This window comes from Haliotis rubra, unplaced genomic scaffold, assembly GCF_003918875.1.
Source record: "Haliotis rubra isolate DU_JTF1 unplaced genomic scaffold, ASM391887v1 Scf1272, whole genome shotgun sequence".
Lineage (NCBI taxonomy): Eukaryota > Metazoa > Mollusca > Gastropoda > Lepetellida > Haliotidae > Haliotis > Haliotis rubra.
Genome location: NW_025765195.1, coordinates 61,928 through 80,947, shown reverse-complemented (window position 1 = coordinate 80,947; position 19,020 = coordinate 61,928). Strand labels below are relative to the sequence as shown.

The 19,020-nt window shown below is 39.7% G+C and overlaps 2 protein-coding genes across 2 annotated transcripts in view; both read right to left on the bottom strand.

Moving 5' to 3' along the window:
* LOC124266696 (golgin subfamily A member 6-like protein 2) lies at positions 1-12,035 on the bottom strand. Its single transcript, XM_046701490.1, has 5 exons — positions 11,946-12,035; positions 11,025-11,127; positions 6,795-6,904; positions 4,943-5,051; positions 1-446 (listed from the first exon to the last, which is right to left on the bottom strand). The coding sequence occupies exons 1-5, from the start codon at positions 11,981-11,983 to the stop codon at positions 282-284; spliced, it is 525 nt and encodes a 174-aa protein (XP_046557446.1). The 5' UTR covers positions 11,984-12,035; the 3' UTR covers positions 1-281.
* A 1,727-nt stretch (positions 12,036-13,762) lies between these two features.
* Positions 13,763-19,020, bottom strand: part of LOC124266695 (coiled-coil domain-containing protein 177-like) — a 48,413-nt gene continuing 43,155 nt past the window's right edge. The window contains exons 11-12 of the mRNA XM_046701489.1: positions 18,094-18,219; positions 13,763-13,834 (exon numbers count right to left, since the gene is read on the bottom strand). Coding sequence (XP_046557445.1) covers positions 13,766-13,834; positions 18,094-18,219 — 195 coding nt within the window. The 3' untranslated portion in view covers positions 13,763-13,765. The remainder of the gene's footprint in view (positions 13,835-18,093; positions 18,220-19,020) is intronic.

Sequence of the window (19,020 nt, the reverse complement as noted above, 5' to 3'; positions counted from 1 at the left end):
TTCAATTCCCCACATGGGTACAATGTGGGAAGCCAATTTCTGGTGTTCCCTGCCGTGATATTGCTGAAATATTGCTAAAAGTGGCATAAAACCATACTCACTCACTAAAAATTTAGAAATCCCAAGGGTCCTCCATCTTACAAGTCCACCTTAAATCATCACAGAAAGGAAAGGAATTTTGAGAAAATGACAGAATGATTAACAGTCGATATTAACATGGTCTTGAAGTATGTTCTTCACATGTTCATCAGCAGAAGTGATGTGTAATAGTCAGTCCCCACTTAGCCAAATCGTAAACTTGATGAATTTTTTACTGCAGACACAACTCCTGTGCCAATCTTGGAATACAGCTCAGCTTGAAGTGCCTTCTGACCGATTGTTTCATTGTCATACTTGTGGCGAACATCATCTCTCAGCTTCTGCGTTGCCTCAGCAACTGCTCTTGTCTGAAAATAGGAGTTGCCATTATTTGATAAGCATGTTTTTCAGATCTAACATTACCATGATGGAGCTTCCTTTGTTCATATTTCGAAAAAACACATCATGCTTAGACGAAGCATACATATACCATGCCTAGACCATGTATTCCACATATCACACATAGACAATGTATACCACACACAGACCATGCATAGCACACATAGACCATGCATGCCACATACAGATCATGCATACATCATACATAGCACACACAGACCATGCATGCATCATGCATAGCACACAGATCATGCATAGCACAACAACCATGCACAGCACATACAGACCTAGCATAGCACACACATATCATGTATACCATGAATAATCAATGCATACCATGAATAAACCATGCATACCATATGTAGTTTATGCTTACCGCACATAGACCATGCATGCCACACACACAGACCATGCATAACAAACAGATCATGCATACACCATGCATTCAATATGTAGATCATGCATACCATGCCTACCACACATAGATTATGCACACAATATATACACTATATATAGATTATGCATGCCACACAGATCATGTATACATGCCTAACACAGATGCATCATGCATGCCACACAGATCATGTACACATGCCTACCACAAATACATCATGCATGCCACACAGATCATGTACACATGTATACCACAGATACATCATGCATGCCACACAGATCATGTATACATGCATACAACAGATACATCATGCATGCCACACAATTCATGTATACATGCATACAACAGATACATCATGCATGCCACACAGATCATGTATACATGCATACCACAGATACATCATGCATGCCACACAGATCATGTATACATGCATACCACAGATACATCATGCATGCCACACAAATCATGTATACATGCATACAACAGATACATCATGCATGCCATACAGATTATGTATACATGCATACCACAGATACATCATGCATGCCACACAGATCATGTATACATGCATACAACAGATACATCATGCATGCCATACAGATCATGTATACATGCATACCACAGATACATCATTTATGCCACACAGATCATGTACACATGCACACCACAGATACATCATGCATGCCACACAGATAATGTATACATGCATACCAGAGATACATAATGCATGCCATACAAATCATGCAACACAAAAGATCATGCATACTACACATAGATCATGCACATCACACACAGAACATGCATACCACACATAGATCACGTGTGAGTTGCACGTGTGAAATTGAAATTTCACTACACATGCTTGTTGATTACCTGGCTGTTCTACCAACAAGTGGTGCCCCCTCGTAAAAAATAGCAAAAAGTGACAACAAAATAATGATCTTTTGTAAACACGTTGACTGCCGCCACGAGTATATTCATAGCATCAATGTCTGCTCAGATTTGCCACTACGAGTTATCTCATAGCTATATCAGTTGTATTTTAAAATGTATACACGCACATCAGAGTTGGTCTGTTGATTTCATGTGACTGTGCAAAATCTGGTTTTATTGCAATTATTAGATTTTGTGTTAGTGAGCAATTCATCAGTCTCAAATGAAAGCAACGGAGTGTAAGTGTTGGCAAGCTGTAATCATAGAGCCTAGTTCTTGCTATGTGGGTACTCAGCATAGTGCAGCTGTATGACAGCAGCCACAGGGCTCCAGGTAAGTTTTCAACATCAGGAGTACATACTCCTTATTTTTTTCAATATAGGAGTACTGGAAAACCTTAAGTGTACATTTAGAGTACTGAATGGAAATTAATGGCGTACCAGTAATCTTGTGTTTCACTTCATATATGCACCACAACATTGCTACTCTTGTGTAAACAGGTCAATAAACAATAAAACAATACTTTTTCTGTAAATGATTCTGAGACAGTACACCATTGCTGTAGTGCGTATCTGCTACGTTTTCTAAATTATTTCCTACCGTATCGTGCATATTCTTTATCAGTACATACACCGATACAGCCCTTATTTGGAGCCCTGACAGCAGCCCCTAAATAATCAAGTCAGGTCCAGACAAACCAGTGGTCGACTATATGAGCAACGATCTATGGTACCAGGGTACCTTGAAATACTATCATGGAGTCGTAATTTATACAAAAATTCATTATCAATTATTACTACTACAAAATATGTTAGGATTCAGATATTAGGAATACATAAATATAGAATGTTTGTTTTATCATGATTAGTAATAGCTAAGAGAAAGACTCCAGTCAAAAGTAATAAGAATTCATCTCAGAGACATACTGTTGAAAAAGGTATAAGTTACATCTACATAGTTTAAAAGATGGTTCTAGATAAATCCTAGCCAAAGGTAATAAGGACTCGTCTTTTAGACTTACTTTTAAGTAAGACAAAAACTACATTGTATGTCTACACTGTTTCATAAATTGCCATGATTTATTTTATAAGGTAAACATGTCATCACCTATATTAGACACTTCAATTTAGGCTCATTAAGATTTAACCCAGAGTAAGCGTGTCTACTGTACCATAATCATCCAAGCGTCCAGTAAATGTGTTTATTTCCCACATGGTCAACGTATGGGTAGTTGCATACTTATCTCGTACATCACACAAGTGTCGTATCGCGTTGACCTGTGTCGTAACGACTTGACCTGAGATTCTAACGATTTGATTGGATAACCGATGACCTCTCAATTAGGTCACATTCTGACATAACTATTTTTTCATTCATAACAAACATGTGAATTCATTCATTCTACAACTTAAATGCATTGTGGGAATGTAAACATCGCGAACGTTATGAGTCGAACTGAGACATTATATCCGTCGAAAAACATAAGCGCAATGCTTCCACCAGCCGAATGAGGCAACTGCAAACCAAGAAACGGGGTGCTACGGAGTAGTTTACTGTAGGAGATGACAACTGACATGCATCGTGAAGTCGGTTATCAAGGCAGTGATGTCATTACAGTGTGACGTCATGCAAATATTGTACTACAGTACAAAACTCTTCCCCAACCTCTTTATGAAACCGGTTTCGGTTTGAAACCAAAATATTAAAAAAAATACGCTATTTTGTCAATTTAATGCATGTAAGACGTGGGTAATAAATAAAATACCACACTCGGTCATATTACATACGAATTATACGAAACTCCTGACCTTCCTATGCTATCTGACCTCGCTTTCACTCGGTCAAATACCATAGGAAGGACACTCGTTTTGTATAATTCGTGTGTAATGAGACCTCGTGTAGTATTCTCTATCAACCCAAGTGCCAGTTGAATTAGGATTAGCAGGATTAAGTACTCCCCTTTGTCTGGTCATTTCATTGGTTATTATAGGGCACGCCCATTTTGTATCATCAACGAATCATAGTCTGAAGAATTATGCCAATTTTTATGGATATGCAATGACATTAGAATCTATGTCGAAACATCACCTTTCACAGAATTAAAGAAGTTGTATTTCCATAAAAATTGTCACCATTCTTCATCACCTCAACTTCTGAAATGCCCATCAAAGGAATCATAATCTTTTTATTGTTTCAATTCTAAATAAATAGTTAGGAAATCAGTAGGGTTTAGACTCTCCCAACACAAGTTAGCTCTAGCCCTAAGCCCAGAGGATTGTACCAACTCTGTGGCCATACCATGTTTTTGTTAATTAAATTGTAATTAGATTCTTGTGACTTCGGACTCTTTGCTGAGCTAATTCCCCACACAGACTAGCACACCATTTAGAAAGGGGTTTCATTTGGGAAACCTCAATGGTACCTAACACATGCGACCATGATGATAACTCATCAGGTCAGCTAGTCTGACCAACTGACCCAATACCATATATCGCTGCGTATAGTGCGACCACACTCAAAGACAACCCCCCTCTTCGAGCCATCAAAGTCAAGGCTATATATAAACCCGGTCTATAACACCACCCTGAACGAAACATATCATCAGCGCAAACATGACCCCTAAATTTGTAATGAAAATGTGTTTGTGATATATGCCAAATTATTTAGGAATATTTGAGACGACCCCTTTCCTTCTTACTTCTGACTCACCAAGCCAGTTGCCTTGGCAATCGTAACCAAGGCGAGGATCAATCAATCAATCTATATTTGCAAAACATGTATAGTAAGAACAAGGAATTCACCAGCAGTTGGAAGCTTACATCCCAGGATATTTCATGGAACAATATCTCATACAAAATTTGATTTTTTTCTGAACAATATCACTGGGTATCAGACCAACGCATTGACTGACTGACTGAGTTTAGTTTTACGCCGCTTTTAGCAATATTCCAGCAATATCACGGCAGGGGACACCAGAAATGGGCTTCACTCATTTACCAACGCATTGATATACCATATGTCACCTTGAGACCAGCATACGGACCAACTCCAATCCGATATGCAAATGAGGTGTAGTCACCTCCTCGAAATTTGGACCACAAGTCAACACAATTCTATACAGACATTTGCAAGACCTACCTGCAAGATATTTGCATCCTTCTCTTCCTGCAACATCTGGGACTTCTTGTCCTTCAGTTCAATCTCAGACCTCAGACCATGTTCCCATTTTGCCAGCTCCTTGTGCACCCTGGCAACACGCACATCTTTCTCAACCACACGTTGGCTTTGTCACAATGAATCAAAATATTACACAGCTAAAATACATATCTCGTGAGACACTAGGGGGGAGATTCTATCTGTCATACTTAATTTTGTCGCCCAAGAGAAATAAAAACGAAACGTCACCTGTAACAAGTTCATTTGAAGTCTTGCGTATGAATACATCCAAGCGAACAACAGTGATGGAAGAGTGACCGAGTGACACCATTACGTCAGAAGAAACAAGCACATAACAAAGTAGTGCTAACATTTATTGCTTTAAATTCTGCAAAATATATAAGTTTCACCATTTCTTGGTGGAATTTTAAGTAACTTATATATTGCTGGAACAAATAGCTTTGTTTACAGCTAAGGGAGGTGAAAGTAGTCTGAAAATATTGACCAATCATCAATTACCCCCGAAACTTACCTGTTTTGCCCTTACATAGATATAGAGAATCTCATCTGAGTGTCTTTTGATATCAAATATATCACCACGAGTTGATAAAGTTACAAATATCCGAGGCTTGCTGAGGATATTTTTACATTTATCAATGAGTGTTGATATATTTGATATCAGAAGGCACAAAGGTGAGATTCTCTTTATCATCAAAAATCAATCTCCATTAGTTTTCAATGAAAAATGAACGTCTCTGAACACGGTACTGCCATTATACTTGCATTGCAGCGATGCCATAGCATTGTGATGTCATCAAGTTCATGACATCATAGCATTGTACAAAATCTACTGTCCTAGGAGATATCATTTGATTTCACACAAGCAATATCTCCTGTGGAACACAGTTTTGGATGAGAAATATCATTATATTACTCAAAACATGTTAGAGAACATCTGATTCTTTGCCTTCATATAACTTTAGTAAGTCAGCATTCTTTACCTTCTATTTTGAGCAGCATACATGTTCACATCCACAAACATGTTTTTGCTGGCATCATTGATTATTCCATTCCTATTTCAAACTTTCACCTTCACCCTTCCAATTTTCCTAGCATCGAATACTCAATACCATTATCAAACTTGAAATACAAGTTTATACCACTGTTAGTGAGTGAGTGAGTGAGTATGGTTTTATGCCACTTATAGCACTATTCCAGCACTATCGTGGCGGGGGACACCAGTAATGAGCTTCGCATATCGCGAGTGAGTGAGTGAGTATGGTTTTACGCCACTTATAGCACTATTCCAGCACTATCGTGTCGGGGGACACCAGTAATGAGCTTCACATATTGCGAGTGAGTGAGTGAGTGAGTTTTACGCCACTTATAGCAATATTCCAGCACTATCGTGGCGGGGGACACCAGTAATGAGCTTAACATATTGCGAGCGAGCGAAACATATTGTGAGTGAGTGAGTGAGTGAGTTTTACGCCACTTATAGCAATATTCCAGCACTATCGTGGCGGGGGACACCAGTAATGAGCTTAACATATTGCGAGCGAGCGAGTGAGTGAGTGAGTGAGTTTTACGCCACTTATAGCAATATTCCAGCACTATCGTGGCGGGGGACACCGGTAATGAGCTTAACATATTGCGAGCGAGCGAGTGAGTGAGTTTTATCCCGCTTTTAGCAAGATTCCAGCAATATAACTGCTGGGGTCACCAGAAATGGGATTTACACATTGTACCCATGTGGGGAATCAGTCCCAGGTCTTCGACATGACAAACGACATGAACAGTTTAAACACTAGTCTACATCTATTTCACTACTAACTTTTTTATGTTAACTCTGTGTTCCTTGTCCCTGGCCTTGCGTTCCTCCTGGAGTCTATGTGACGCCTCTTGTCGCCGTCGCTCCACACTCTCGCTGGCCTTCCTCTCCAGCTAAGCCATGAACAGATTGCAAATGAATGTGAGGATCACTAAGCATATATTTTACATAAGCAGAAAAGAAATAGTGGTTTTTTGTTTGGCTGACAACAGAATGGCTGGGACTTGTGTAGTTTTAGTGCCCTGGGTGCCGTTGTACAAAAAAAAAAAAATTGCATTGTTTAGTGCCACAATCATCATTATCTTACCTCACACATAAATGTCGCTTTCTGATTGGCTGAGTGCTCTTCTATTATTTTCAGTGTACCCCGCTTACAAGTAACATTTTCTATGTTATCTGCTGGGAATGTCGAACAGTGGGAATTCATTTGGTACTTCATATTAGTAATTCTTTATCTCGAATAATTGAGTCACGTATGTTGTATGGAAATTACTGATGTTTTGCGAACGCAAATCCATGGGAGGGAGATAACTCTAAATTTGTTTTTCTTGTCCTCTGTCGTTAGTGGCTAATTGCCTAACTCTGGTACTGCTTATTATGATCCGATAACTGTGCTTCAAACAGTGCGAAATTACCATTGAGGTGATTGTAAGATAAATAGATTGTTCACTGGTCCTTTGGGGTACATGGGTTGATGTACCCTCGATGTTTGTTTATTTACAAACAGAGGGTACATTATAAGTTGTTCACCGGTCACGAGGGGAACATGGGTTGATGTACCCTCGATGTTTGTTTATATACAAACAGAGGGTATATTATAAGTTGTTCACCGGTCACGAGGGGAACATAGGTTGATGTACCCTCAATGTTTGTTTATATACAAACAGAGGGTACATTATAAGTTGTTCACTGGTCCCTTGGGGAAGATGGGTTGATGTACCCTTGATGTTTGTTTATATACAAACAGAGGGTACATTATAAGTTGTTCACCGGTCACGAGGGGAACATGGGTTGATGTACCCTCGATGTTTGTTTATATACAAACAGAGGGTACATTATAAGTTGTTCACTGGTCCCTTGGGGTACATGGGTTGATGTACCCTCAATGTTTGTTTATATACAAACAGAGGGTACATTATAAGTTGTTCACTGGTCCCTTGGGGTACATGGGTTGATGTACCCTCGATGTTGGTTTATATACAAACAGAGGGTACATTATAAGTTGTTCACTGGTCACGAGGGGAACATGGGTTGATGTACCCTTGATGTTTGTTTATATACAAACAGAGGGTACATTATAAGTTGTTCACAGGTCACGAGGGGAACATGGGTTGATGTACCCTTGATGTTTGTTTATATACAAACAGAGGGTACATTATAAGTTGTTCACAGGTCACGAGGGGAACATGGGTTGATGTATCCTTGATGTTTGTTTATATACAAACAGAGGGTACATTATAAGTTGTTCACTGGTCCCTTGGGGTACATGGGTTGATGTACCCTCGATGTTTGTTTATATACAAACAGAGGGTACATTATAAGTTGTTCACTGGTCCCTTGGGGAACATGGGTTGATGTACCCTCGATGTTTGTTTATATACAAACAGAGGGTACATTATAAGTTGTTCACTGGTCCCTTGGGGTACATGGGTTGATGTACCCTTGATGTTTGTTTATATACAAACAGAGGGTACATTATAAGTTGTTCACTGGTCCCTTGGGGTACATGGGTTGATGTACCCTCGATGTTTGTTTATATACAAACAGAGGGTACATTATAAGTTGTTCACCGGTCACGAGGGGAACATGGGTTGATGTACCCTTGATGTTTGTTTATATACAAACAGAGGGTACATTATAAGTTGTTCACAGGTCCCTTGGGGTACATGGGTTGATGTACCCTCGATGTTTGTTTATGTTCCCAGAGCCTGAAGGGTGAGGGGAACATAAACAAACATCGGGGGTACATCTGAGTCGATTTGCATTCGCAAAACATCGGTAATTTCTGTACATCATACGTTATTCAATGTTATTCGAGATAAAGAATTAGTATCACGAAGTACCAAATGAGTTGTCATTGACAGTGGGGTACATTGAAAATAATAGAAGAGTGCTCAGCCAATCAGAAAAAGACATTTATGGGTGAGGTAAGATAACAACCCATGTCCCCTTGTGACTGGTGAACAACTTCAATATCACATGGTTGTGTGTGGTCTTGTGCACAGAGCCCAGCTCACAAATCAGGTGAAGTTGGGTGCAGAGAGTCCTTGGATAGGTGACCGTGTTTGGCAGCTTGACTCCAGAGAGTTTCCAGGACTTGAGTCCTGCTTCACAACGAAGCACATGTGATACATGTGGTCTCACCTTAGGCAAGTGAGTTTGTTTAAAATTGCCTCTGTTCACCCAGCAGAAACTGGGTACCTGGTGGGATACGTCATATGACTGTGGGGCTGTGGGCGTGGTGGGCGCAGTGGCGAGCTGGATAAGGCGCCAGGCTAGTGATCCAGCAGTCATGAGGCGCCGGGATCGGCCCACCTGTGACTGAGTGTAAAAACCTTGGAGTCAACTTTGTGTGCAGACTCTTTCAGTGTTGTCACAACCCCTAGAGTACAGTACACACCCTGTGCACTTAGAAGAACCCACGAATCCATTGGTAAGTGACCAGATGGTGGCCACATGAATACGTGCAAATACCTAGTTGCGGGTGCAGCAAGGCGCAGTAAACTTGGACAAAGTACTGTGACTATGTATCCCAGTCCACCCAGCTGTGAATGGGTACCTCGTAAGGATGGGAAAGCCTCAATAACTGGGTGCACATTGTGGCAGCAAGAGTTGTATGATCCCCAGGGAGTTGTATGATCCCCAGGGAGTTGGGATTGATAATACGATGTGCCATTGAGATTGACATCCAATGATTGAGGGAAAAAAAATACCAGCGTCTTGAGCATGCACTAGTGCGTGGATATATGCGCTATATAAATATGCAATAATAATAAACAAAATAAAAATATGACTGTTAACCTTCTTATCCAGGGTAATAACGACCTCATGCTGTATGTGCTTAGAGCATGCCCGTGTGTCGAGGTGTTCAGCACTACATAAGTGGCCACATTATTATTATTATTATCATTATCCTATGACAAACAAAGGTTATGTAGATCTATTCTATCCCAGAGTCCCCATGGAATATCAATTTATTTGTAACAAGCCTGAAAACAGACACTGGGGACAGAGTGCGATTTCGGGTTTTTACTACCTGCACCAAGAGCAACCTGGTTCGGCTGCACCATCAAAATCTTGGTTGCACCATAAAATAATGTCACTGGTTCTAAAATGTACCATAAATACTTGTTTAGCAATTTTTACAACAAGAACTCAGTATCAGATACATTTAACAGAATCTGACCCATAATTATAAAGATGGATGATTCCGTTTCAATATTGCATAAGGCCAGACCAATTTTATTTCTTGTTTTATGCATTTATGTCCTCAGAAAACCTAAAGGCAGGAGGAAAAATAATAAATAAAAACATCACTAGTCAAAGTAATAGTCCTTCTAAGTACTAAAAGTATTTTACTTTTGGCAATTTATGAAGTGTACAGTGGGCAAAAAAAAACAATCTAAAAAATTTTTCTTGGAAGTTTACATTTTTGGCAAATAAAAACTTGAGGAATTTATTTTTTGAGCAGGTAAAATTAATTATAATTTTTTTCTTATTCTTGAAAAAGTACGACTGGCGGATCCGTAAAACAAGAAATAAAATCGGTCTGGCCTAACCTTTATCTACAAATCTCAATCATATGATACTGCTACATTACTGATTTATGAGTACACTAATGTTTCTGCTTGTAACAAGTCATGTGGAGAGAAAGGTATTACTTTTGGTCACTTACTTCTCAATTAAAACACACGATGGCAGCTATAAGAGGTTGGAGGATTTTTTGTTACCTGCACCAGGTGCAACCTGTTACTGAAGAACCTGCACCAGCCATTGTTAACATGTACCAGTGCAGGTTGTAAATAGTGAAATCACATCCTGAAGGATGACTGACTGACTGAGTTTGGTTTTACGCTGTTTTAAGCAATATTCCAGCAACATCACGGCAGGGAACACCAGAAATGGGCTTCACACATTGTACCCATGTGGGGATTCGAACCGGGGTCTTCGGCATGACAAGCCAACGCTTTAACCTCTAGGCTACCCCACCAGGATGAGGATGAAGTTGGTCACCTGCTTCCTGCGATGCACCAGGTCCTGTCTCCACGCCTCCATCTCATTATCCATCTTCTCCACAGACTGTCGAGCAAAATCCTGACGCTTCTCACGTTTACTCCTGTAAAGTAAGACTTCAGTTTAGTGAGTGAGTGAGTTTAGTTTTACGCCACACTCAACAATATTCCAGCTATATGGCAGCGGTCTGTTAATAATCAAGTCTGGACCAGACAATCCAGTGATCAACAGCATGAGCATCAGTCTATGCAACTGGGATACAATGACATGTGTTAATCAAGTCAGCGAGACTGACCACGCGATCACATTAGTCGCTTCTTACAACAAGCATGGGCTACTAAAGATCAATTCTAACCCAGATCTTCACGGGTAGACTTCAGTTTAAACACTTCCAATAAATACTAGGTACCCATTAAAACATTCTTGTTGAGAGTGTCACAATAATGAGTAGGCACACTTTCTGAGTGAGTGAGTGACTTTCAATTTTACACCTCTTCTAGCAATATTCCAGCAATATCATGGTGGGGGACACCAGAAATGGGCTACACACATCATTGAACCCAGGTCTTCGGCATGATGAGCGAATGCTTTGACCACTGGGCTACTCTACCAGCCCTTTTTCAGCTTTCCAGCTATATGGCGCCGGTCTGTAAATAATCGAGTCTGGACCAGACAATCTAGTGATCAACAGCATGAGCATCGATCTATGCAACTGTGATATGATGACATGTATCAACAAAGTCAGCGAGCCTGACCACCCGATCCCCTTAGTCGCCTCCTTCCACAAGAGAGTGAGTTTAATTTTGTTTTACACCGCACTCAGCAATATTCCAGCTATATGTCGGCTTTCCACACGCATGGGTTGCTGAAGACCAGTTCTAGCCCGGATCTTCATGGGTCTTTAAGACAAGCTGAACTCACTGGTTGAGCATCATCTGGTGGTATTTCTGCTGCAGCATCTTTTCAAATTTCAACCTGGCTGACGAATGTTTCACATCCACAGAGGTACACAGGTGGTTGCTTTTCTCTCTGTAATAGAATACAAGCATTATTTTTCTTCTTTGAGTCACATTTAGAAGCTGGTATAATGAACAGGAACAATTTTCGATGGACAGACAATTTCTTTATTGCAATGGATGCAACGTTTTGGTGTAGATGCTACCACCATTATCAATGATCACTTGCTTGATAACGGTGTCAGCATCTACACCGAAACGTTGCATCCATTGCAATCAAGAAGTTGCCTATCTACAAAAAATTGTTCCTGCTCAAGCATTATTTTGTAAGACTGAAAAATATTTCGTTTGACATTTATTAGACCTTATTTAAATGCAGTTATTTTAGCTTAAGCCCCCCAAAATTCTTACATCCGAGCAAAAATTCAATATTGTAGCCTGTTGCAAACACAAAAGGTAATAATTTATGGGTTTTTTTTGGTTATTTTTATGTATTTTTATTTCCCTAAGTATGTGTACCGGTACATCATACGATTACCATTATACATGACAAAACCGTGACATGGTACAGGCATTCGTGTGAAATTCAAATGTTGAGTTGTATTATTCACAGTACATATAATGATACAATGATACAATGATCATATACATTCTGATATGTCATACAAATATTCGTATGTACTTTGAAAGTTGAGTTGTAATATACATAGCAAGTTTTTTTAAAGATATCTAAGGATCAATAACATTTGTGTGAGTGAGAGAGTTTAGTTTTACGTCGCACTCAGCAATATTCCAGCTACATGTTTGTGGCGGCGTTCTGTAAATAACTGAGTGTGGACCAGACAATCCAGTGGTCAACAGCATGAACATCGATCTACGCAATTGGGAACCAATGACATGTCAACCAAGTCAGCAAGCCTGACCACCTGATCCTGTTAGTCGACTCTTACGACAAGCATGGGTTACTGAAGACCAATTCTAATCCGGATTTTCACGGGTCCAATAACATTTGAGAAGAGTGTATGGAAGAAAGACCAAAAGGCATAGAATTCTGCTGGCTTTGCATTTGAAAATAAATGTTATAATGTACGTTGATGCAGGGGAGATAACTTCCATTGGACATTCCAGATGACTCTCATTAAACTCAGAATATTGCTAGATGCTTCGTAAAACTAAACTCACTTTTTATTTCTTTTTGTAAAGGATGTTTAGCTCGTTTTGAGTAATATGTAGATGAAGTAAACACCAGATGCAGTTGTTTCAGAAAAGGCCAGGATTAGATGTTAAAATTAAGTAAACATCAGGAAAATACATTTTAATATAGGTAGCATGAAGAAAAATAATTTGCTATATTTGGGTAATTTTATCTATCCTTTCAAAGACAGAGTGATTGAGCAAATAAAGCAACTATAAACTATTTTTATTTCATTTTCTCATTGTGGACTTTCGCAGCCATCAGTTAAATCCGTAAACAAAAACAAAAAGGTTGTTTCAATTGCAAGTTATCCTGTTGATAAAATCCCATTGTAAATCTTGAAGAGATTTCACATTGATTTTACCAAACTATCAACTCTATAAAGAAAGCAATCGCCATTTGTTGCAGGTCTTTGAATTTTACAATATGTAAAACCATCAAGCAAGAGCGTTCTGATTTCTGGACAAACAAGGCATGTAACTCTGCCACTCAGCTTCTGTAGGCTGAGGCAATGGGGCCACAAGTGCCTTTAACCCTGAATCATGCAAGGTTACCATGATTACAGCTCACTAAACCATTCTCCTACCTGTTTAGTCTCTCAACTTGTTGTCTGTTCTTTTCAAATATTTCTCTTCGTTATGATTTTCCAGCATCTTTTTCTGAATGAAAAAGGCAACAAAAACATAACATCCTGTTACATCAAAATTACGGATTATATGCTACAAACAGATTAGGAGATGTAATAAGGTGTAACAGAAATACCCAAGCATTAACCACTTACCAGCTATTAATAGCATGGGGCCGTTAGCCTTCTACTGGCAAACAAGGATAAGATGGACAGGCGCAGAGAACGCGTTTACGAGAAGTAGGCGGTGCACGGAAATGAGCAAATCCATTGTGAAAGGTAGAGCAGATGGAGGCTAGAGCACTTGCAGTGCATGACGATGAACTGATTCCATGTGTAGCTGCACACGCCTTGCTCGTAAGATTCTCACGTGGTCGGTGCAGCATGTTGGTAATATTTGGACAATCTGGGGCCTCTTCGCTCACAATGGCATGCACCAGTCTACGTCACTCATACATGCTAATACGGGTCAATTGTCAGGGCGGTGGTCAACTTATCTTTGTTTGCTAGTAGCACCTCACAGGCAGCTTGGGTTATCCAGGGTAATAATAATCAGATTGTGTGTTAGCGCTTTGAGCATGTGCCTTGCACATTTAAAAGGCGCATTATAAATTCACTGACTGACTGGTTTGGTTTGACACCGCTTTTAGCAATATTCCAGCAACATCACGGCGAGGAACACCAGAAATGGGCTTCACACATTGTGCCCATGTGGGGATTCAAACCCGGGTCTTCGGCGTGATGAGCCAACGCTTAAACCACTGGGCTACCCAACCGCCCCTATAAATTCATAATTATCATTATTATTATTATTATTATTGAAAAGAGAATCAATGTTATTATTGATAATGCATGATTGAGCCATATCATAGCAGATAGCGACTTGTGTGTAATAGTCGACATAAATGTTGTTTAATGATGCGTGCCAACAGAGATTCCATGTCCCAGATTAACACAGAAATCCTAGTCCTCAGGCAGCCAGTCCTTGTTCTATCCCCTTAGACCAAGCACCAGCCAGGGCAACAACAAGCACCATCTTTACATACATATGGTCCAATGCAGCCAAACCACTGTTCTCTGCTGACACATTTTCTACTCATTGTACAGACACATGCATATATGCATGGCACTCAGAATTGTTACTTCATTTTCAGTTTGATGCATTTCCACACACTAAGAAAACATTGCTCTCTTTTATCAAACATGTCACAGATTTTTATCTACTGTTAAGCTTTATCATGAAACAAAATTAAGCATCTCTTTCTTTACATATTGAAAAAAACAATCATTCAGACATTTCCACATACTAAGAAAACATTGCTCTCTTTTATCAAACATGTCATAGATTTTTATCTAATCTTAAAGGTCACATGCAACCAAAAAATCAAAAATAATTAAAACACAATTATCACTTATTCATGACATATAATATACATTGCTGGTTATGAAAAAACATATAAACAAAATTATAAGCGTACAATCGCAAATCAAAAGCACAATATTGTGTACTTGGGTTTACTTCCCAAGAAACGAAGCAGCCGGGATACCGAACCCAGTCATAGCGGGTGGGTGTGCACTCAAGTGTAACGGCTGGTTCATTTGCAGATGCCCTCACTGCTCATTGTGTGTGTACATATAGAGATGTTGGGTTTTGTAAATACATGCTCATTTTTTGTGTATAACATTTCACAATCAACAGACATCATAACATGTCATGTGTTCAAGTATCACACCTGCCTGTCTGTGTAATTACATAATGTGACAGAGACCGAACTCGGGCCATAAATCAATGCATTTTGTTTATGGTGAATAGTCTGATTGGTGTTAAGTTCAAATTGCATGTGGTCAGTGATAGCAGCTGTGTATTGAATATTGTCATTAGCAGACAGGCAGGCAGACACACAGGTGTCAATAAAACAAGACATTGAGTTTTGTCTGTGACAACGACATATCTATATCACAGTTAGAAATTCTGTCAACGCAAAATAATGACATTGCTTTCAAGTATCGAACTGAGAAAGTGACTCGGTAAGAAGAACGTGTGGTGAAATAGACAAATGAAATTATATAACAGTTAATTTACTGTTATAACATATAAAAAGCTCGCGCCAGTGAGATATCAACAAAACATTAGAAAAATAGCTCACACCAAAGCCTTCACCGAGTATTCACCGGACAACCCGCTTCCAAGCTGCGCGGACCTATTTCACTGCACACGAGCTATGAGCGCAGCCCAGCTGTTGAAACCAGCTTTCCCCCGAAAAGTCGGGGGAAAATTAGTGAAACGTTTGAACTCCGATTTCGCGTGTTTTTTTTCATCGTGTTATTTTTCAACTTTATAAGTTGAATTTGCATTTTTGACGATTTGTTTCGGGTAAGTCCATACCGAAAGGTATCAGAATCTGCAAAGTTGTGTTTTACGTTGCATGTGACTTTTAAGTTTTATCATGAAACAAGATTAAGCATCTCTTTCTTTACATATTGAAAAAAAACAATCATTCAGACATTTCAACATACTAAGAAAAGATTGCTCTCTTTTATCAAACATGTCACAGATTTTTATCTACTCTTAACTTTTATCATGAAACAAAATTAAGCATCTCTTTCTTTACATATTAAAAAAACCCAATCATTCAGATATTTCCACTGCACAGTGAAGTAGCCTAGTAGTCGAAGCGTTCACTCAGCACACCAAAGACCTATGTTCGATTCTTCACATGGGTGCAATGTCTATGAAGCAATGATTCCTCTGCCGTGAAATACTAGAATATTGCTAAAAGCAGTGTAAACCTGAACTCCCTCACTCATTCACTTCAATGCACAGTGTATCTATACATGTTTCTTGCACTATAAACAGATGAGGCATCAACCTTTGGTTGACAGAGAACACAGTCATCCAACTTTACAGACAACCAGAGACTTAGTAAACGCTTAGTCCCTGAATACTGTAAAACGGAAATATTCTGCGCCTAGAAAATTTTGCGTCAATGTATCCCCAGCCTGTTCTACGACGTATTATTTTTGCGAGAGTAGTAAACACAACACAACATTGTTAACTAAAACTACATTGCTTCTTACATCACATCGATATTGTATGACTGACTGAGTTTGGTTTTACGCGCTTTTAGCAATATTCCAGCAACATCATGGCAGGGGACACCAGAAATGAGCTTCACACATTGTACCCATGTGGGGATTCGAACCCGGGTCTTAGGCGTGACGAGCCAACGCTTTAACCACTAGGCTACCCCACCGCCCCCCCGATATTGTATGAATGACAGACTCAGGAAGTGGGCTAATCCACCAGTAAGCTGCTTTTGTTAAGATTATTTGTTATAGGACATGACATTGAGTAAACTAGATTCTGTTTTAACTGCTCTGGTCGGGAGTGCTCTTAATACACATCTATTTTGTTATTATTGTGTGTAGAACTTGTCTGTGTATTTCCATGAATAAAGTATCATCAGAAATATTTGTTTTGTGGTGTGTGTATTGATAAATATTGAAGGAGGAATGTCTAAGATATTTGTGATGTAAATTTACCTTTCTTAATATTACTATGCCGAGAATGTTTTACGTGGGGAAGAGAAACGCAAAATTCGCAAAATATAAACTGACGCAGAATAGTTGCGGTTTACAGTATATATTATTTTGATAGTAACAAATAAACCCATTTAAATTGAAAAGAAGCCTCATGAGTTGGAAAAACCTTGGAAAAGCAAGACTAGCTTCATGTAGGACCAACCGATCCCGTTAATTGCCTCTTATGACAAGCACGGGTTGCTGAAGACCAATTCCACCACTGATCTTCTCGGGACCACCTGATCCTGTTAGTCACCTCTTACAACAAGCATGGGTTGCTGAAAGAATTCTATCCCGAATGTTCACGGGACCACCTGATACTGTGAGTCACCTCTTATGACAAGCATGAGTAGCTGAAGACCAATTCTACCCCGAATGTTCACGGGACCACCTGATCCTGTTAGTCACCTCTTACAACAAGCATGGGTTGCTGAAAGAATTCTACCCCGAATGTTCACGGGACCACCTGATCCTGTGAGTCACCTGTTACAACAAGCATGGGTTGCTGAAAGAATTCTATCCCGAATGTTCACGGGACCACCTGATCCTGTTAGTCACCTCTTACAACAAGCATGGGTTGCTTGACTTCAAGGGGTGTTGAACAGGACCCAAGGACGTATGCAAAAGACCAAAAATCACCACACAATGGAACTAAACATGAATACTGTAAAACCACTTCCATGATTTGGCCATATGTGACCACTTACTGACCATTTTGTCGGCGTGGGCTCTCATCTCCTTCCTCTGTTCTGCAATACGGATCTCAGCCTCTAGTCTCTGTTGAACAAGTTGTTCTTCCGACTCGCGTTCTGCTGCTCTCTGCTTCAAACTCAGCTCCTGGACATATGTTCTTTGAATTAGGGAGAGTTCATGATTTATGGCTAGGGAGGTGATGATGACTTTTTATGGAGAAGCATGTACAATGTGAGTGACCCACTACAATTTATGTCCAAAGTAAATGACCCCCCTCCTGCATGTTATGTACAAATCTGTCTCACAGTCCTTGAACCACATTAATATCCCTACTGCCTAGCCTTCTCTGCAGTGCTAAAGCCCTAAATAAAGCAAGTCTAGATTTCCTCAGGTTCTGAATCTCTGGTCTCCCTAGGGCTCCTTTTCAATATAAACGTGCTTGTTTGTTACTATCAAAATTATATATATTCAGACACTAAGCCTTAGTCTATGCCGCACTCAGCAATATTAGAGCCATATGGTGGCGGTCTGTAAATAATTAAGTCTGGACCAGACAATCCAGTGATCAACAGCATAAGCATCCATCTACGCAACTGGGATAGGATGACATGTGTCAACCAAGTCAGTGAGCCTAACCACCGATCCCATTAATCGCCTGTTACGACATGGGTTACTGAAGACCAATTCTAACCCTGGTGTTCACAGGGCTAGTTACTTGGACAATGGGTCACGTTTAGTTAGACTCAAGTACTACTAGTACCCACCAGGGGAGATAACTCACATTTTCACTTCTTAAACACATGGTACATGACATGGTATTGTCTTGGCTAGACTAACGCTTTGTCTTTGAATAAAAATAATTTTGCTTGAAACAAACAATTCCTTTTAAATTGAATAGGAGCCCCAGTGAGTTGGGAGATACAGTGGAAATGTAGACTTTCTTCA

Coding starts and splice junctions, on each gene's coding strand:
- LOC124266696 (XM_046701490.1), bottom strand. CDS start 11,983: ATGCTGCAGCAGAAATACCACCAGATGATGCTCAACCA. Junction 11,128..11,945: donor CACCAGATGATGCTCAACCA/GTGAGTTCAGCT, acceptor CTTACTTTACAG/GAGTAAACGTGAGAAGCGTC. Junction 447..4,942: donor AGGATGCAAATATCTTGCAG/GTAGGTCTTGCA, acceptor TCCTATTTTCAG/ACAAGAGCAGTTGCTGAGGC.